The sequence below is a fragment of the Sceloporus undulatus genome, chromosome 2, assembly GCF_019175285.1.
Source record: "Sceloporus undulatus isolate JIND9_A2432 ecotype Alabama chromosome 2, SceUnd_v1.1, whole genome shotgun sequence".
In the NCBI taxonomy this organism is placed as follows: domain Eukaryota; kingdom Metazoa; phylum Chordata; class Lepidosauria; order Squamata; family Phrynosomatidae; genus Sceloporus; species Sceloporus undulatus.
The window spans coordinates 15,485,701-15,505,720 of NC_056523.1; the positions used below are offsets into that span (position 1 = coordinate 15,485,701).

Sequence of the window (20,020 nt, forward strand, 5' to 3'; positions counted from 1 at the left end):
GTAGTAGTAGTAGTAGTATAGAATCATAGAGTTGGAAGAGACCACAAGGACCATCCAGTTTAATCCTCTGCCATGCAGGAAATCTCAATCAAAGCATCCCCGAGAGATGGTCATCCAGCCTTTATTTAAAGACCTCTAAGGAAGGAGACCCCACTATTGCTGCTGCATACATGTGTTTAACATTTCTAATTCCCTTCTTGATGCTTTCTCCTCCACCAATATTTTTCCTAGGATTAAATCCCTTGTTTGTTATGTTGAGAAGCTGGAACATGTCCAAAGGAGGGTCCAAAATGGTGACGAGTCTGGAAACCATGGGGGTGTTCTCACTTAATGATTTAAAACGTTATATTAACATTATATTACCAGCCATCGATTGTGGCTATAGGACACGCATATCCATTTTTCAGTATAAATTTTTTGTGAGTAAATATAGATAGAGATTTCCTGCACGGCAAGGTGTATCTTTTCTTTTTTTTTGAAATTGGAGGCATCATGGCAATGACTCCAACATAGTACAGTATATAGCAATCCACTACTATTAGTTTTGACTCTGTCTCAATGCGTTTTTAAAACACATTTAAAAAGTGGCTTAATGCATGGCAGCGGGTAGAAATAGATGCCCCAAACTGCCACAATTGCAATTTATTATAATATTAGTGTTACTTGCAGGTGTTAATCTTAATTTCATTATGAAATTGTGTCATTTATTTCCTGTTCTAAATGCAGGTGGGAATGATTCTCCCAGAGCCCATCTTCCTTCCCCTGCCCCTTCTTCAATCCCACCACTTGAAGATGGTGATGGTGATGGTAGGTTCCCCATTAGATTGTCATAGTGTAAGATGATTGTTAATTATACTGTACTACAATTAAGTGCATAGGGATGCTTTGCTATAATGCCTTTATTCAATGTTTGCAGACTTAACTTATGGCTATATAACATGCATATGTATGTTATAGTATGGAATTTCTCATTATTTACTGAATGAGAGTTCCTGCACGGCAAAGGGTGAGACTGGATAGCCTTTTTCAATTGTTAAAGTTTTGCAACAGGGTAATAACACTGTACTCAGTATTATATTATTGATCAAATGCAAGGTCATGTGTAGATTAAAAAAAACACATTAAGCCCTTTGTGATCATGCATGGCGAATGCATAGAAAACCTTTTAGTACCCACAGATTTGCATTTCCTTTAGTATTTTATCAAGGTATTGTTACTTACCTTAACTTTGCTCCGGTTATCATTATTTATAAATATTTACCATATAACTGAAAGAACGTTAATAAACATTTCTTTGTTTTTATTATAATTTAAAAATTATTTTTTTATTCCACAAACAGAAGCAGTTCCTGCTGTTCCTCAAGGAGGGCAAAGAGAAGGACCTCAAAACACTGGTTAGTGAAATAAATAAAATTTGGTATATTGTATACTGTATATTGTTTCTATGTTAAAGGTAATGACATCCAAAAACATAAGGCAAACCACTTCCAGTGGAGGCCAGAAAAGGCTTGAGGCAGTGCATGATTAATCATCCATTGTTTTTTTGCAATGCAGTCATTACAAATGATTCCAGCCATTTTAGCTTTTGAGAGCTGTGACCTTGCTTTGTTTTGCAACACTAAATGGGCATCATTAAATGTTGCATTCACCTACATAGCCATACTGGAAAAACAGCTAACTTTTTTCAAATTTGCTAACATGCACCTGGTCAGGCCTTCTATACATTTGCCATGCATGAACTCAAAGGAGTGCATCAATATTTTTAAATCTGTGGCTATCTACACCTACACACGGCCTTGCAGGACATCTTATTCCAGCAATATATTAAAGTCATAGGTCCTCATGCATTTGATCTATAATATTGATCAATAATAATGATATTATTATATCAATAATATAACAAATCTATTTGTTATATTGTTTTCTATACTTAACTAAGTGTTAATATTTTAACTTTAAATTCTAATTAGGAATTACTCATAGGTTCTCATGCATTATCTCATTAAGATATTGATATTATTATATCAATAATAGAACAATTATACTGTCTATTTATTTGTCTACTTGAGTAAGTGTTAACATTTAAATTTTTAATCCTAATTAGGATTTAGGTTGAAGTCTTCCAGGAACGTAGCGTTATAGATGTCCTTGTAACACATGGAATTTAATTTTGTATTATTTAGATTTGGAGGGCCGACTGAGCCAGATAGAACACCAGCTCGACACGTATGACGCCAGCTTTTCTAACCTGGTGTCCACTCAGGCCCGTGAGTACAATCCTATGCAATTTTTTATATTGGAATATATCTTTTCTTACGCAGAGATTAATATTTAATATATATTTATATATTTATAGGAGGAAAAAGTTGAGGCTTTGGAACATCGTCTGGAGAAATTGCCATCTCCAGAGAAATGTTAGTATTGCGACAATTATTAATAGATGATGTATTATATTAATATATAATAACTCCTTTGCCTTATCTTTTGTCTTCCCTCAGTGGAAGAAATGGAGAACGATATTGAAATGCTGAAGACGTGCTTTGCAGCATCAACGGTGGTCCGTTTATAATTTATAGTGTTAGGTTTTGTTTCCATTACCACATCACTGCTATGACTTTAATAGCAGTGATGCTGTTATTCTGTTAAAGTTTAAACAGTTGTATAGCACCTCATGTTTTTGTGATCTGCATGGTCACCTGTTCAATGTTTGTTTGCTTTGCACTAGAAGAATGTAATGTACCTTGACAGGGTTGCACTTGTAAGCTGATGATTTTTATGAAGAACCCTTCCCTGAGTAATGCTTGCATTTCAATAGTTTTGTAAAGTTTACACAGTTCTTGCACTATCACAATGCATTCTATATGCATCAATGCATGACTACCTCTTACTGATTCAGATTAGCTACCCAAAAGTTGTCTGATCTGATCTTTGTATCTTGCAATGGATATGAAGTCAATTTCTTCCTTGCTTTGCACACGAAAAAGGCGATGTTCCTTCACAGGGTAATCCTCGCATTTTGCAAGGGGCTTGAGGTAATTTATTACCATGCTTTTCACAAAATAATATCTCATTGTATTTGCTGTTTTGAATATATGTGTAGATTTATTATTGGAACTTGACAATATAGACTAATGTGTGCAATATAATAAAAAATGCTATGCAGTTGAAAGACGAAGATGCAGCGACTATTATTAATTTGCTGTCTTTATTGCCCATGGTATAAGTACAGGACAATATGAAATATAACATTCATGTATTAGTATAGTTTCAAATGTTAGGTATAAGTAAGGTTAAAAAATGATGAAATCTACAATGCATAGAGTACATATTCATTCATCATTAAGCACCTCAGGGAGAAAAGGGAACAGGTTTCTTAATAATTCTTGGGGCCCTAAATTTCCTAGAAACAACTAAACTAGTACTTGAACTAGGCTTGTCTGGATCTTGTTGCAAGGGCCGAGATACACTAGTATCCAGCAAGCCAGAGTCAACCACAAGGGATGGCTGAAGTTATTCTGTATTTTGAACTTTTTCAGGAATCTTCTTCCTTACACGCCTAACAACTCTGAGCTCTTTGCTGTCCAATTTGGCACAAGTCTCCTTATAGGTGGAGGAAAAATCTTTTAACACACCAATTAGCTCTCTGAAATTGGACCTAGTTTCCTCCAAAAACATTTTCTTCCACTTCATTTCTTCCAGAAAATGCTCATGTCTGCATTCCAACATACGATCGATATTCCTTTTTGAGCATTCCATCATTTCTTTAGCCATTTTTTCGCAAGTTGATTTTTCTCGTCTTTTTCTAATCAAAGCAAGACGTTCCACAGGGGTAAAGGATGCAATTTGTCTTGAAGCATAAATTTCTGGGAATACAGAATAATAACAAGTAATTGCATGAAGACTATGTACAAACAAACACAATCAATATCCATGAGTTTTCATCAATATACAAGGTTTACAGTGTTATGAATTTTTATTGAAACTTAAATTAAAACTGAAGTTAACAACAGAAGATATTACTATACAAATTGAGAGTTCCTGCATGGCATTGCATACACCAGATACGAACCCCAGCCCAAGGTTGGTACATTGCCATGGGTGATCTAGTATTCCTGCATGGCAATGTACCAACCTCATGAATGTACCGAGTGAATCCAGGGAAATTGCCATGGAAGAAGGAATTCCTGCATGGCATTGCACACAATAGAGACGAACCCCAGCCCAAGGCTGGTAAATTGCCATGGGTGATCTAGTATTCCTGCATGGCAATGTATCAACCTCATGAATGTACTGGGTGAATCCAGAGAAATTGCCATGGAAGAAGGAGTTCCTGCATGGCATTGCACACACCAGAAACAAACCCCAGTCCAAGGTTGGTAAATTGCCCTGGGTGATCTAGTATTCCTGCATGGCAATGTACCAACCGCATGAATGTACTGAGTGAATCCAAGGAAATAGCCAAGGAAGAAGGATTTCCTGCATGGCATTGCACACACTAGAAACGAACCCCAGCCCAAGGCTGGTAAATTGCCATAGGTGATCTAGTATTACTGCATGGCAATGTACCAACCTCATGAATGTACTGAGTGAATCCAGGGAAATTGCCATGGAAGAAGGAGTTCCTTATGAGCAGAGACTTAGGGAGCTGGGTATGTTTAGCCTGGACAAGAGATAGTTGAGAGGTGATATGATAGCCCTGTTTAAGTATTTGAAGGGGTGTCATATTGAGGAGGAAACAAGCTTGTTTTCTGCTGCTCCAGAGAATAAGATCCAGAGCAATGGATACGAACCACAGGAAAAGAGATTCCAGCTCAACATTAGGAGGAACTTCCTGACAGTAAGCTGTTCGACAGTGGAAAGCACTTCCTTAGAGAGTGTAGAATCTCCTTATTCAGAGGTTTTTAAACAGAGGCTGAATAACCATCTGCCATGGAGGGTGTGTGTGCTTTGATTGTGAGTTCCTGCATGGCAGAATGAGGATGGATTGGATGGCCCTTGAGGTCCCTTCCAACTCTATGATTCCAATTGGTCTTCCTATTTCCTTTCTGCTTCCTCCTGTTTTGATAGATACTAAAGTAAGGTGTTCACCTGGTTGACAGACTGCAGCATTATTTACTTTTGTCGCATCGGAAACCCTTTTCCTTTCTCTCCTGCACCTGGTTAACGTGATGCACTCAGCAGAGGTTAGTTGGCCTTAGGATTTGCCAAAGCAGCAAATGCAAGGGGAAACCAGTGTAGATCAATACATTAATATTGTGTGGTTTGCTGCAAAAGGTTTTCATTTTTCAAATAAGGGGAGGAAGAATATATCTGAAATAGGAAAATCCTGGAATCATGCAGCCATTCCTGCATGATTCCACAGTTGCCACAGTTTATTCTCTTACCATTAACTTTATCAGCGTGCGCCACTGGTTGAGAACTGGAGGAACCGTTTCTTTGTCCCAGACGGGCTGTATTAATTATATTAGCAGGAAATGCAAAATCAGTGTCCTGAGTGTCTTGTCCCAAAGGGCAAAAACTCAACATGAAGCTGTCTTCCACTTCCAGATCTTCCTCTAGGTCTAGGAGAAGGAAAAATCAACACGGGAAAGCATGAATTTATCACAAAGTCACTGGAACATGTTAAATAATGAAATAACACTCAGTGCGCTCCACAGTGAATTATAGCGATATGAACAATTTAAAACCCATTAGGTTGACACTGATGTGCATCTTTGGTCAACTTGCATACAGTGGTATGGTATCGGTGTCACATAGGTTACATACCAACTCAGTCATTAGCATTGCATTGCATGGTGTTAGCTGTGTATCAACTACACTTGTCCCTCCCCACTTGCAGCTTTGACTTGCAGATTTGATTATTCATGGATTTGATGAATATGTTCTCTCTAGGTACTGGGGGTACTCCTGAACTCAGCTTTGAACCTGGAGGCCCAGGTCTCTGCAGTAACCAGGAGTGCTTTTGCACATTTAAAACTTGCCAACTGCGCCCATTTCTTGAGACGCCATATCTGGTCATGGTGATACATGCCTTGGTTACATCCCATTTGGACTCCCATAATACGCTCTACTTGGGGCTGTCTTTGAAGAGTATTTGCAAATTTCAGCTGGTCCAAAGAAGTGCAGCCAGCCGCTAACGGGGCAGTTTACAGAGATCACACAACGCCCCTGTTGAAAGAGCTCCAATGTCTGCCAGTTTGTTTCTGAGCATAATCCAAAGTGCTGGTGATGACCTATAAATCCCTATATGGCTCAGGTCCAAGCTATTAGGCAGATCGTATCTCCCTATAAGAGCCGGCCAAGGCTCGGAGTTCCTGAGTGTTCCCACCACCATCACAAACACGGTTGGTGGGGAGGCAAGGGAGGGCCTTCTCAGTGGCTGCCCCTGGACTCTGGAGCTCCCTGCCCAGGTAGGCCAGGATGGCCCCTTCCTTGATGATCTTCTGTCAACAGACAAAACCTTCCTCTTCAGACAGGCATTCAAAACAGAAAGCTTTTAAAGAATGGCCTTGGGTGCTATGCAGTGGGCCCTTATTATCCATTGGGGTTTGGTTCCAGGACACACACACACACACACACCCCATAACAAAATCCATGTATGCTTAAATCCCATTCAATTTAACTGCATAACAAAATGCTGTCCCTTGTATAAAATGGAAAATCAAGGTTTGCTATTTGGAATTTATGTTTTTGCAAGCTGTGGATTAAAAAAGATCAGTGGATAAGGTGGGCCAACTCTATTGTTTTAATGTATTTTAAACATTTTATCTTCTTAAAGTATTTGATATTTTGGCATGTAGTTTGTTTAAATTATTGTAGTAATTTAATTGTTTTAATGTAATATTTTTGTATATTTTTAATTGCATTGTTTTTTAATGTTGCAAGCCACCCAGAGTCCCAGTTCTTGGAAAAGGGCATGATATAAATAAATATGATAATAATAATAATAATAATAGGATTCTTTGCATCCTCCAGCATGACTCTATGGTCAACTTCTGCCAAAAGTCACACTGGAAGACCTAGAAATTCCTAGAGACATCACTTGCCTCGGCATTCGTAGGTCCTCCAGTGCAATTCTATGGTCAATGTTTGGTAGATGTTGACCACTGAGTTGCCCTGGAGGATCTAGAGATTCATAGAGAAGTATTCTCTCAGGTTAACAAAAAACAGTATTTTTTTTATTTGTGGTTTTCCCACTTTCATAGGGGTCCTGTGCCCCTAACCCCAGCGAACATGGATGGTCCACTGTAATTCCGATCAATGATCAAGGTTTGATGCAAGGGTGCAATTGAGTAAAATCTACAAAGCGGCGGTGAGCATGCAGGAATGCACAAATGTTGCCATGTTTACAAAACTTACCTGATGGATAAAGCTCTGGACATGAGTCTAGAAAATCAGAGGTTGAAGTGGATTTTGAAGACACGGGTGAACTTGTCTTTGGTTCAGTTGCCCCTCTATTCGCCTGGGAGGTGGGATCCCCAGAGAAGATCTGCTCCAGGCCTTTGTAAAAAACCAGCTCCTCTGAAGATTTACTCTTGGTCCTGCATTCTTCCACCATGCTACTCTGACCCTGGGTTCTCATCAGCTCTGCCTCTTTTCCAAATACATCTGGATTGCGGTGACTCTCATGGAGCTGCCCTTGGGCCTTCTCTTCCCCAGGCAAAGCAAGCAAAGCATCCCATTTCTGTGTGCTTTGGGAATCAGCCATCAGAAAGTATCACAGATGAGTGACCCTAAGAACAACAATTACAACAACTCCCACGAGGAAAAGGAGGAGGAGGAGTAAGGATCTAAGCAGAGGGGGAAATGCAGTGAAACTAAAGGCCCCAAAAGCTGAGATTGCAGCTGTACAAAAAGGGAAAGAGAAGGAAATCGGGGACTACACTAGCAGCCACACACACAGAGGACCAGGCTCACTTGCAAACAAAGACTCAAAATGGAGCTGAACTGAGGAGGGACCCCAGGTGGGACCCCAGGTGGGTGGGCAGAGGGCAGGTGAGATGGTAGGGGCCACCCCTCTGCAGAAATCCCCTCCCTCTTCTGGAATAGGTGCCAGTTCGCATCCATCCGAAATGGTTCACACTGCAATCAAAGTGGATCTTTCAGGAAAACGGGGGGGGGGGGGGGTAAATGAAACCCCAAGATCAATTATCCCTGCTTAAGTGGGTCTTTGAGGTTGTTATCATTGTTGTTGTGTGCCTAGGGTGAACTTATCATGGGGTTTTTCTTGGCAAGTTTTTTCAGAGGGGGGTTTGCCAGTGCCATCCTCTAAGGCTGAGAGAGTGTGACTTGCCACTTCCAAATGGCAGTCTTCAGAGCTTTGTTGTTGTTGTTGTTGTTGTGTGTCTTCAAGTCATTCCTGATTTATGGCAATCCTAAGGACATAGGAAGCCATTCAGAGGGGGGTTTGCCAGTGCCATCCTCCGAGACTAAGACTTGCCACTTCAAAATGGAACTCTTCAGAACTTTGTTGTTGTTGTTCTTGGTGTTGTGTGTCCTCAAGCCGATCCCGACTTATGGCAACCCTAATGCCATAGGAGGCCATTTGGAGGGGGCAGGTCTTTGCCATCCTCTGAGGCTGAGAGTGTGTGACTTGCCTAGAGATGTCAAAATGGTAGTCTTCAGAGCTTTGTTGTTCTTGTTGTTGTTGTGTGCCTTCAAGTTGTTTCTGACTTATGACGAGCCTAACACAATAGCAGGTCAATCAGAGGGGGTTTGCCAGTGCCATCCTCTGAGGATGAGAGAGTGTGTCTTGCCTAAGCACTTCAAAATGGCAGTCTTCAGAGCTTTGTTGTTTTTTTATGTTGTTGTCGTGCCTTCAAGTTGTTCCGGACCTACAGTGACCCTAAGGCCAGAGGAGGCCATTCAGAGGGGGTTTGCCAGTGCCATTCTCTGAGGCTGAGAGAGTGTGATGTGCCACTTCAAAATGGCAGTCTTCAGAGCTTTGTTGTTGTTGTTGTGTGCCTTCAAGTCATTCCTGATTTATGGCAGTCCTAAGGACATAGGAGGCCATTCGGGGGGGGGGGGGGAGGTTGCCAGTGCCATCATCTGAGGCTGAGAGAGTGTGACTTGCCCAATGTCCAGGCTCCCTCCCCCAAAAAACTTAATCGGGTGTGTTAAAAATGCATGTGAGCAATGAAGATACGACCCAGATTCATCCTTTTAAAAAAAATCTTGAAAATCTTTTCTTTCTTAAAAAAAACCTTGAAAACTTCTTAAATGCATCCAGAGATTATTTCCCCACAGCCACCCTCCACTTTTCTTACGATTTCCTTTTGGTAGCCAAATGTATTTTGAACATGCTCTGTTGGCTGGCGAAGCAGATCTATCTGCTTTCTCCTTTCCTCTCTGTTTTGCTGTTTATGTTTATGTTCAGTAAGGGATGGGGGGGGAGTGATGTTTACCTTGCCTGTTATGTGTAAACATACACAACTAGCTATAGTAGAATCCCATCCTTGCCCAGGTCAAGTTTTGTCCTGTTGTTTACAGCGGACATACTGCTGCAACCTGACACTGAAAATCTGTTCTTCCAGCCTTCCTCACAGTATCAATGCTGCTAAAAAACGTTCAGCTCATCAGAGGATGAGGAAAGAGTTTGTTTAAAAGGAGCTGCAGTATAAGAGGCTTGGTTAGCATGCAGGGGGTAACTGTGTTGGCCATTTAGTAAATACAAACAAAAATCCACCAAACAGTGATAACTTTATTGGCTAAACAAAATGCACAATATACTTGTTGCAAGCTTTCAAAGCTCCACTGGCTTCTTCATTAGGGAAGATGTTACAAACCAAACAGGAGAAAAATTGTAGATGTTAGTAAATGCAGGCTTTGTTAAGTGAGGTATACATAGTGGAGCTTAAGGAAGAACAAAATCAGATACACTCTGCAACTGCTCCAGCTTCAGTTTCTCACAGAGGCCGCCATTTTTGCCTTGGTCCCCAAAAAGTGTTGGTGATGAGATCCAGTTATTTCAGAAAGTGTTGTTGTTGTGTGCCTTCTGACTTACGGCGACCCTAAGGCAAACCTATCATGGGGTTTTCTGGGCAAGTTTCTTCAGAGGGAATCCTCTGAGGCTGAGAGAGTGTGACTTGCCCAGGATCACCCATTCGGTTTACATGGCCGGGTTAAGATTCAAACCCTGGCCTCCGGAGTCATACAGCGTTATCACATTAGCGAGATCCTGCAAGAAAATGGGAGTTAAACAAGAGTTAAATTGAATTTGAATTTAAACAGAACTTGCAAATTTGGGAAGTTTATCCCAATGAATTGCTGCTAAAACAAAATAATGCAAAGTTAATCCACAGTTAAAGTGGAGAAAACCAGCAGCTTTTTAAATTCGGTTTGTTCGGAATTTAAAAAGCTGTTGGTTTTCTCCACTTTAACTGCGGATTAACTTCGCGTTATTTCACGTTAACTGCGACGTCGTGTGATAAACTTTGGGCATTTCCGGGTTATGTTTGCATTATATCGCATTTAACTTCCCATGGGATCTTGCTAGTGTGTTAAACCTGTTCTCGCTAGTGTGATAAGCTTCCCTGTTCAAATCATTCCACACGTTATTAACCAGTTTGGGAAAGTTCGTTGTTGGGCTACAGCTCCAATAATCCTCAGGCAAGTTGCTGGGGGATTCTGGGAGATGTCATTCAAAAAAGTAAAGAGAGCAAAAAATTTCAGAAGAAATATATTATTGTGATATATTTGTATATATATATCTTGTATTGTATGTTTGTATACATATGTATACGTATGTATGTATATCTTCTATTGCAAAGTATTTGAGGTGGCAATCAAGATCAATTGGCTTTACAAAAGACCTGCTCTTGGAAGTGAAAACTGCTAGAACTACTTGGCTGAGCTGCCTGCATTTGAGGTCTCTCCTTAAAGGCCTCTTTAGGAAAATAATCACAAGGAAAGGCTCCAAGTTGCTGCAAAAAATACGTATTATTCTTTTTTAAAATCTCTGGGATTTGTAGCTTGGTGAAATACTTAACCTTCCCTTATTCAGACAGCTCTGGTGCCAGTGCAAACTACAAATCCCAGTATGCAAGGGGATATCTTGCAGCACCTTTGGGACTGGTTTCAAACTCCCTTTGCATCCTGATATCCCAGACTATTATTATTATTATCATCATTATTATTAAGCTTTATTAATAGAGCGCCGTAAATTTACACAGCGCTGCACATATAATCAGTTTAAAATAAAATAAACCTGCCTAAGGCATCATGCTACTAAAACAATTTAACAAAATACATAATAATACATGTTAACATTCAATAGTAAAATATGGCATGCAAATAAAAAAAAATAAACCGACGATAACAATCAAGTTATCAGATCTATGATAACAATCAATTATGCCTCTGAATTCTACAAATCCTGTTATTCTGCAGGACTGAGCTTTGACACTTAAAGCTGTGTCAAACTGCATTAATTCTATTATTATTATTATTATTATTATTATTATTATTCTGCAGGGTGGCAGCAGCCTTAAAGGGGCCTTCTATTGATTACACTGTTATGCAACCATATGTTTGCAAATCCTGCATCCAATAGCACTCAGCTCCGCCTAAAATGAAGCCAAGCCTCTCCTGGCAGCCAATCAGAAGAAGAAAGAGGCAGCCTCAAGGCTGATGGGATTTGTAGTCCCTGGGCTTTCCATTGGTCTGGGTCCTCTGGGGGGATCAAGAGGGATTGTGGATGTTCAGAGGCATCACTGTGCAATGGATTATAGGGAGGATCTAGTGAGGACAAAGCTTGGAAGATGACTTTTTGAGAGTGCAATAACTGTAGTCTAGCAATGTTACTTTCCATTGTAAAGGGTTGACATTAGGAGGAGTTGCAAAACTGCCTTTCCCTTTGGATTAATGGGAGATCAGCCTTTCACCTCCTGCCTGGCAAGGAAGAAAGAAAGACCTCTCCACCTGAAGACTATTGAATATTAAAGACTATTGAATAAAAGGAGGGGGGGGGAAGCAGGAGCACTTAAGAGGCTTGTGCTGGCTATTTGGGGAAGGTTTCTGAATGGCCCTGGTGAGTTTCTGCAAATCTTTGGATCTATCCCTTGTGGAGGGTGATATTTGGGTCTCTTTATGGGGGGAAATTATTGCTTTTCTTTTTATCCCCTGTGGCTAAATTATTAAGTGTGAGATTTAGGTCTTTTAACTTTTTAAATGTAATTTTTATACTGTTTTTAGGTTATTGTACCTGTTTTAAATTTTATTGTCATGTGGGTTTTTTAAAAAATGTTTTTATCAGTGAGCTGCCTTGGGTCCCTTCTGGGAGAAAGGCGGCATACAAAAGAAATAAAAATAAATACAGTATGTGTTTTGTGTATTTTTTTTAATCTGTTGCACTTTTAGCCTGTCCTGTGAGTGTAGAGTTTAAACAGCAGTGTACTGTATAGAATTTTAGAGATCTTGTAGCACCATTGAAACTAAGTGAAAGAAAGAAGTTGGCAGCATGAGCTTTCCTAGACTTCGGTCTACTTCCTCAGATGCATTTGAATTTGCATTCTTCAAATGAGTTTGAGGAAGGAGATTTTAGCCTAGTGGAAGCTCTACAGTAGTCTATCCTGTTACTGGTGAGTTTAAACATCAATTTATAGAATTGGAGGAGACCCCAAAGGTCATCCAGTCCAACCTTCACCACATAGGAATTTGTTGTTGTTGTTGTTGTTGTTGCGTGCCTTCAGGTTGTTTCCAACGTATGGCAACCCTCAAGTGAACCTATTATAGGGTCTTCTTGACACTTTTCTTCAGAGAAGGTTTGTCAATGCTATCCTCTGAGGCTGAGAGAGTGTGACTTGCTCAAAGTCACTGAGTGGGTTTCATGGTCAAGCTGGGATTCAAACCCTGGTCTCCAGAGTCATAGTCCAATGTTCAAACCGCTATGCCCCACTGTCTGTCGCACAGGATTACACAATGTAAATACAGGTTGAGTGTCTTATCTGAAATGCTTTGGTCCAGAGGTCTTTTGGCTTTCAGCATTTTTTTTGGATTTCAGAATTCCTTTATTTGAATATACTGGAAATAAGACCCAAGTCTAAACCCCAAATTCATTTTTGTTTCATATACACCACATAGACGTAGCCTGAAGGTAATTTTATGCAATATTTTAAATAATTTTTGTGCCTTAAACAATGTTTGTGTACACTGAACCATCAGGAGGCAAAGGTGTCACTCTTTCAGCCACCCATGAAAAAGGTGTTGTTTTTTGGAATATTTTGGATTTTGGGATTTCAGATGCGGCCGGGGACTCTACCTGTAGCATATTTAGAAATGTGGATGCCACACATCTTGCCTATATCCTTCTCTAGACGATAATGGCAACTTAATTAAATCTATGTTCATAACCAAACCCCACTGAACTTGGTGTGGTTTTTTCCCTGTGTATTTTTGGCTGCCCCTTGGGAGTTTCCATTGTTTGGTCCAGAAAGGATCAAGGAAGCAATGAGCTGTGTATCTTAGAAGCTAGCAAATGTTATTAGGGAGCATGTACAGTATATGATAAATAATATGTTTTATTATAAAAGCGATGGACCAGTATTAATAAGAACCAGCATGGTAAGGTCACTATAGTGCTTTGAATACTGGATTACGGTTGCTGCCACAGTGCAGAATTAATGCAGTTTGGCACCGCTTTAATTGTCATGGCTCCATCCTGTGGGATGTTGGGATTTGTAATTTGTTGCTGCACTGGAGCTCTCTGACAGAGAAGGCTAAATATCTCCACAAAACGACACATTCTACAGTTCCATAGCATGGAGCCCTGGAAGTTATAGCAGTGTCAAACTGTAGATACAGCCTGGGAAAACAGGATCTTAAACCTTGCTCAGCCACAGTAACCCACTGGGCGACCTTGGGTAATTTATAGTTTTTCAGCCTAAGAGGCAGCTTTCCACTGAATAAACCTTGCCACGAAAACTCTGCTTGCCATATGTTGGAGTTGACTTGAAGCGATGTAACGAAAACTTGGTGATGCTAACAATTTATTATACTTCAATCCTCTCCTTTCTTTCTGGAAGCAAAATGCAGCATGCACACCTGGGCCTCCTCTCCACATTTATCCTCACAACAACCCTGTGAGGTACATTAGGCCTAGCAACAGCAACTAGTTCAAAGTTCCTCAGTAAACTTCATGGCCATGTCGAAACCCTGGTCTACTGAATATACTCATGTTGATAGTAGTATATAAGAAGCTAATGAAGTTCTTTGCTCTTGTATCTTTCCTTGCCTTTTTAGAAACTGGTTGCCCACTCCAAGATAAAGTCTGGAGAATGCATCAAAGTGAAAGGCAAAGTGTCGCCAGAGGCCACAAGGTTTGTATTCGTTGTAGGTTTCTTAGTTAAAAAGAGCTTAACTAAAATGAGGATTGTCTGGTTCATTTATTCCAAAATAACTCTCAGATCCCCCTCCTCAATAACAAAACTGCTGTAGACCTTTTGTATAGCAAATGGACACAACTTGAAAAGGGATTTGAATGAGTTCAAACCCACATGTCTCCTCTAGCACCGGCTCTGCTTCAGAATTTAATTCCCCTTTAAAAATGGTCTTTATATTACCAGATGTAGCCTTTTGTGACTCAAAACTATAGCAGAAGATTTTTTTAACAATTTATTTTAAATGTTTTTTTCCCTTTAAGCACTTACAACAAACTTTGTATTTCTTGGGGCATGTGTTTCATAAGTTGCTTACAATCAAATGTGGGAGTGTTGTTTTTGCCATAGCCTTAGGTCAGATACACAGATACAGCTTATGGATCCATTCTCCATTGCCTCTTTCTGTTTAAATCTCCCTTTAGAGTTCAGGCTGGTTGCTTTGTTTTGGGGGCTTTAAAGTACAAGGTATTGTCTTCTGATTAAAGGTCAAGGTTTTATTTCTACTTCCTTTATTGTTATTGTGTGACCTCAAGTCATTGCCAACTTGTGGCAACCTTAAGGCTTTCATAGCAAGATTTGTACAAAAAATGGGGAGGAAGTATCTGTATTCTTGGTCTTCTTCCTCCCACTAATCGTATGTCACCTCTAGACTGATGCAACATATTTAATAAACCTATTCCTGTTACTGTTTTAAATCTGCCTCTGACTATCCTTCAAGCCTGAATTGGAGTCAGGCTACACATACCAAGCGACATATCCACACAAGAACACAACAACAAGTCCCGTTTATAGGGGGGCACACCGAGGTCCTGTAACCCAATCCAGAAAGGAATTAATTGGGGGAACAAACAAGGTCAATGGCAGAATTCCCTAGGAGTTGGAACTGCAGGACCAACCTGGGAAAAGCTTTCTGGTACATATATTTATGGCCTAAGATGTTTTGCCACCAAAATTTGATAAATGTTCTAAATTTGAAATCCCCTTTTCAGGGTATATAGTTATTTAAAAAGGCATTTGACAGTTACACACTGGGATGTGGTTCCACAACCCCCGGTGAATAACAAAATCCATACACTAACAATAATAAGTCTTATTAAATACAATGGATAGTAAAACGGTGACCTTTATATAAAATGGCAAAATCAGTTCCAAAATTGCTTTTTGGAATTTATATATTTTAAAAATATTTGCAAGCTGTGGATGTTTGAATCTGTGGATACAGAATCTGTGGATATGGAGGGCTACTTTAGCTGGCTGTACAACAATTTAATGGGGCACGTGTGCAGTAATTTTACTCTTATTTAATTTCACTGAGCTTCCTTTATTATTATTCAGGAACTATAGTCAAAGTGTTAAAGTGCTTTGGCAATATGCTTAAAATAGTTAAACATTAGGATCCTTTTGTTTTGGTGCAAACGTTCCTCTTTCCTTGCTCGATCTCTGTTGAATCTAAGGAGTTTATCACATGAAGAAGATTGGGAGTTTATCCCATGAATATCCTGGAAAAATCACATAATTATGATGAACAGTTATACACGACGTCGCACAAAACCCACCATTAAAGTGGTCACAAAGAAGCATTAAGGCCTATCTTTGTACTTTCAGGATTTCAGTGACAGTGCATTTCTGATATAACTTTATTTGCGCAATTGCTTGTGATAATCATTTGCGCAGTTACTTGCCATTTTCGCTTTACTTACGGGATGTGCTTTAAATGTGCTTTAATCTCTCTTTAGTGCTGCAATTAGGCCCAGTGTGATAAACTCCTAAACCCTAGAAACAATAGCTGGGTCTTGGCAAATTCAGGTGTCTAATCATTGGATGATCTGAACAGATGGATTTAAATATTAACCAAATAATCTTACATACATAGTATTTAGACATAATATTTAGATGCTAGTATTATTTAAAGCTAATATTTTCTTAATAATTCTTGCCAAGAAAAACCCAGGAAGGGCCATCATAAATCAGAAATGACTTGAAGGCGAATGGGTCTACTCTAGTTGGGACTAACCGTAGGCAGCAGTGGCCCTCCAGATGATTTTAAACTGAACCTCTCACCATCCTTCTCTCCTGTCTAGGAGACTGATGAGAACTGGGACATGTGGGTTAAGATTGATGGGAGCCGTAGTCCAAAAACACTGGAGGGTCACAGTGGCCCACCTTTCCTTTATAATTTGTATAAATGCATTCCAGTTTACCTGAACCAAACAGAGGAGGTCAGATCTATAAGCCTTGACCTCTGAGGGGAAACTCACATTTAAAACTTTATGCAATTTCAAATGCTGCTACTAGTTTCAAAAATAATATAATTCCATGGGTAGGATAAAAAAAAAAACACCTATGCCTACATATGAAAGGAGAGACAGAAGGCCACCAGATGGTTTGGACTACAAAGTACATAATCTTTGGCCATTGGCTGTTCTTTTCTTTATCTCCTCAGAGTCACATTTAGTGGGAACATAGGGCCTTCTTGGTGACTTTTTGCAGGCACTATCTTCAGAGAATAGCATCATTTTGTTATCTTTCCCTAGACAGGTGAAAACTCTTGTTTTGGCAGGCCTTTGAGGTCTGATTGCTCATGGGAGTATTTTTTTTTCTTTTCATGGCCATGCTTTTAATTCTATGAGCAGTTTATTTATACTGTATTCTTATTTATGATGTGTACCTTTAGCTATACCTCTTTTAACTTTAGCTATACCTCTACGCAGGAAAAAGGTGGGTATAAATAAATAATAGCTGGAGCATATGGAAGGTGTAGTCAACACCTCTATATGGCAGGTTTAGGATGACTGAGGCTCCTGAGATCCCAGTTGGGCAGCAAGACGTCAGATCTGGCTACGGTGGTACATGCCTTAGTTACATCCCATTGGACTACTGTAATGCACTGTACTTGGGGCTGTCCTTTGAAGAGTGTTTGGAAATTGAAGGCTTTCACGGCCAGCATCCATATTTTTCTGTGGGTTTTTTTGGGCTGTGTGGTTGCAGCCCAAAAAACCCACAGAAAACTACAGTGTTCAGAAACTTCAGCCGGTCGAAAGAACTACAGCCAGGCTGTTAACTGGGGCAGATTATAGAGACCACACAATGCTCCTGTTGAAATAGCTCCACCTAAGCTACCAGTTTGCTTCTGGACACAATTCAAAGTGCTGGTTATGACCTATAAAGCCCTATATGGCTGAAGTCCAGGCTGTTTGGCAGACCGTATCTCCCTGGATGAGCTAGTCTGGGCTCTAAGTTCATCAGGAGATGCCCTTCTCTCAGTCCCACCATCATCACAAGCACAGTTGGTGAGAACAAGAGAGAGGCCCTTCTCAGTGGCTGCTCCTAAACTCTGGAACTATGGTTTTTGGGGGTATGTTTCTCATTGCATTGTTTAAATAGTGAGCTGCTTTGAGTCCCAATTTTGGGGGGAAGCTGGATATAAATAAATGTTGTTGTTGTTGTTCTTATTGATGGGTGCTAGGAGAGCCCTCTAATAAGCCCTCTTTGTTTTAGCTTTTCCCTCAACCTGGGCTGGGATGAGACAAACCTGATCCTTCACTTCAACCCTCGATTTGATTTTCATGGGGACATCAGGACCATTGTTTGCAACTCTAAGAGCGCAGGAGAGTGGGGTGATGAACTGCGAGCATCAGAATTCCCCTTCCATCAGGGAGAAGAGACCAAAGTGAGTAAGAAACTCCCTCTGGGAATAATCAAGGGATTGGCCTGAGCTGATGAGAATGAAACGACCCAAGATGGCTTTTCACCAAAACTTGGTAAATGACACTCTCTCTAGAGCTGATCATTAAACAGAAAGGGATGCAGCGATTACTAAAAGTCAACATAGGTTTTTTAAAAAAACAAGTCATGCCAGACTAATTTCCTTTTTTTGATAGCCACAAGCTTGGTAGATGTGATTTCAGTAAGGCCTCTGACAAGGTCTCCATTATATCGTTGGAAAAAAGATATTACAGTGGGCCTTTGCTGTTCGCTGGGGTTTGGTTCCAGGACCCCCCATGGATAACAAAATCTGTGGATGCTCATGTCCCATTAAATATAATGAAAAAAGAAAATGGTGTCTCTAATATAAAATGAAAAATCAAGGTTTCCTATTTGGAATGTATACTTTTAAAAAAATATTTTCAAGCCATGGATGCTTGAATCCATGGATAAAAATCCATGGATAAGGAAGGCCGACTGTAAAATGTAGGCTAGACAATTTGATCAGTAAATGGAATTGTAATTGACTGACTGACCAAACCCAAAGGGAAATCGACAAGGCTCATTCTGGAGAGAGGTGACTAGTGGGGTGCCACAGGATTCTGTCCTAGGCCCAATGCTATTCAATATCTTTACCAGTAACTTGGATGAAGGAATAGAGGGCATGTTTGTCAAAGGTGCAGATGGCACCAAATTAGGAGGGGTAGCTGATATCCCAGAGGAGAGGATCAAAATTCAAAATGACCTGAATAGATCAGAAAGCTGGGCCAAAACTAACAAAATGAATTTCATCACTAGATGGCCAATACAAAAACCAAATAGACTACATGATAGGAAGCAGAAGATGGAGGAGTTCTGTTAGGCCAAAACTAGATCAAGTGCTGGGTGTGGCACAGATCATGAGCTACTTCTATCAAAGATTGGAGTAATCTGAAGAAGAAAGGGGGGGGAGGTCATCATACCAAAATACAACCTAATCAAAGGACACCAGACAGATGGCCTTCCAGCCTCTGTTTAAAAACCTCCACAGGAGACTCCATCACATTCTGAGACACCATATTATGGAAGCTGTAGTATTTGTGCAAGTCAAGGTGACAAAACTCAAATTATATATATAGGTAGAACCTTCCTCATCCAGAATTCTGAAATCCAAATTATTCCAAAAACGAAAAGCTTTTTTCATGGGTAGTTCAGATATTGACACCTTTGCTTTCTGATGATTCAGTGTACACAAGCTTTGTTTCATGCACACAATTATTTAAAATACTGTATAAAATTATCTTTGGGCTATGTGTGTAAGGGGTACATTTGAATTTAAACTTGTCCTCCATCTCCAAGAGATCTCATTATTTATGTATATGCAAATGCAGATATTCCAAAATCCAAAAATATCCAAATCTCAAAACACCTTTGGTCCCAAGTAGATAAGGGTGAGTCGACCTGTACGCCTTCTTGGGAATGGCTCTAATTTTTGCTCTCTTTTCCAGATCTGTGTCTCCTTTGATGCTGAAGAAGTGACTGTGAAGCTGCCTGAAGGGCAGGAACTTAAGTTCCCAAACAGGTTGAGACTGGAAACTGCAGAGTACTTCTCTGTTGCTGGCGATCTTGATATTAAATCTGTTAAGTTTGACTGACCTTCCTTGGACCTATCTTTTGCCTTGCATCCTGAAGGATACTTGGCATGAGTCAAATGAGAATATGATTCGGTTCTTTCAGTTTTTCTTGATTACAAATTGTTCAAACTCTATAGATTCCGCTTCCTGTCTTTTTACCTTGTGTCACATCTCATTCCCCTTCCAAATAACATTTCCTGTGACATATAGTTTAGAGCAGTGATGAAGAAAGGCATATCCTCATGTCACACAAGAAAACCAGGACACATGTGGACAAGCAGTGTCAGATTGTGGTCAAGAGGGTAAAAGTTTTAATGATGAAAAACA

The 20,020-nt window shown here is 40.0% G+C and overlaps 2 protein-coding genes across 2 annotated transcripts; one reads left to right on the top strand and one right to left on the bottom strand.

Annotated features, from left to right (window-relative positions):
• Positions 1 to 3,185: 3,185 nt before the first annotated feature.
• LOC121923434 lies at positions 3,186 to 8,053 on the bottom strand. The gene is made up of 3 exons (XM_042453849.1): positions 7,360 to 8,053; positions 5,385 to 5,561; positions 3,186 to 3,863 (listed from the first exon to the last, which is right to left on the bottom strand). The coding sequence occupies exons 1-3, from the start codon at positions 7,706 to 7,708 to the stop codon at positions 3,511 to 3,513; spliced, it is 879 nt and encodes a 292-aa protein (XP_042309783.1). The 5' UTR covers positions 7,709 to 8,053; the 3' UTR covers positions 3,186 to 3,510.
• A 3,599-nt stretch (positions 8,054 to 11,652) lies between these two features.
• On the top strand, positions 11,653 to 19,827 carry LOC121923435 (galectin-1-like). Its single transcript, XM_042453850.1, has 4 exons — positions 11,653 to 12,028; positions 14,239 to 14,315; positions 17,874 to 18,045; positions 19,568 to 19,827. Exons 1-4 carry the CDS (start codon positions 12,020 to 12,022, stop codon positions 19,712 to 19,714), a joined length of 405 nt encoding a protein of 134 aa, XP_042309784.1. The 5' UTR covers positions 11,653 to 12,019; the 3' UTR covers positions 19,715 to 19,827.
• The last annotated feature ends 193 nt before the right edge of the window (positions 19,828 to 20,020 follow it).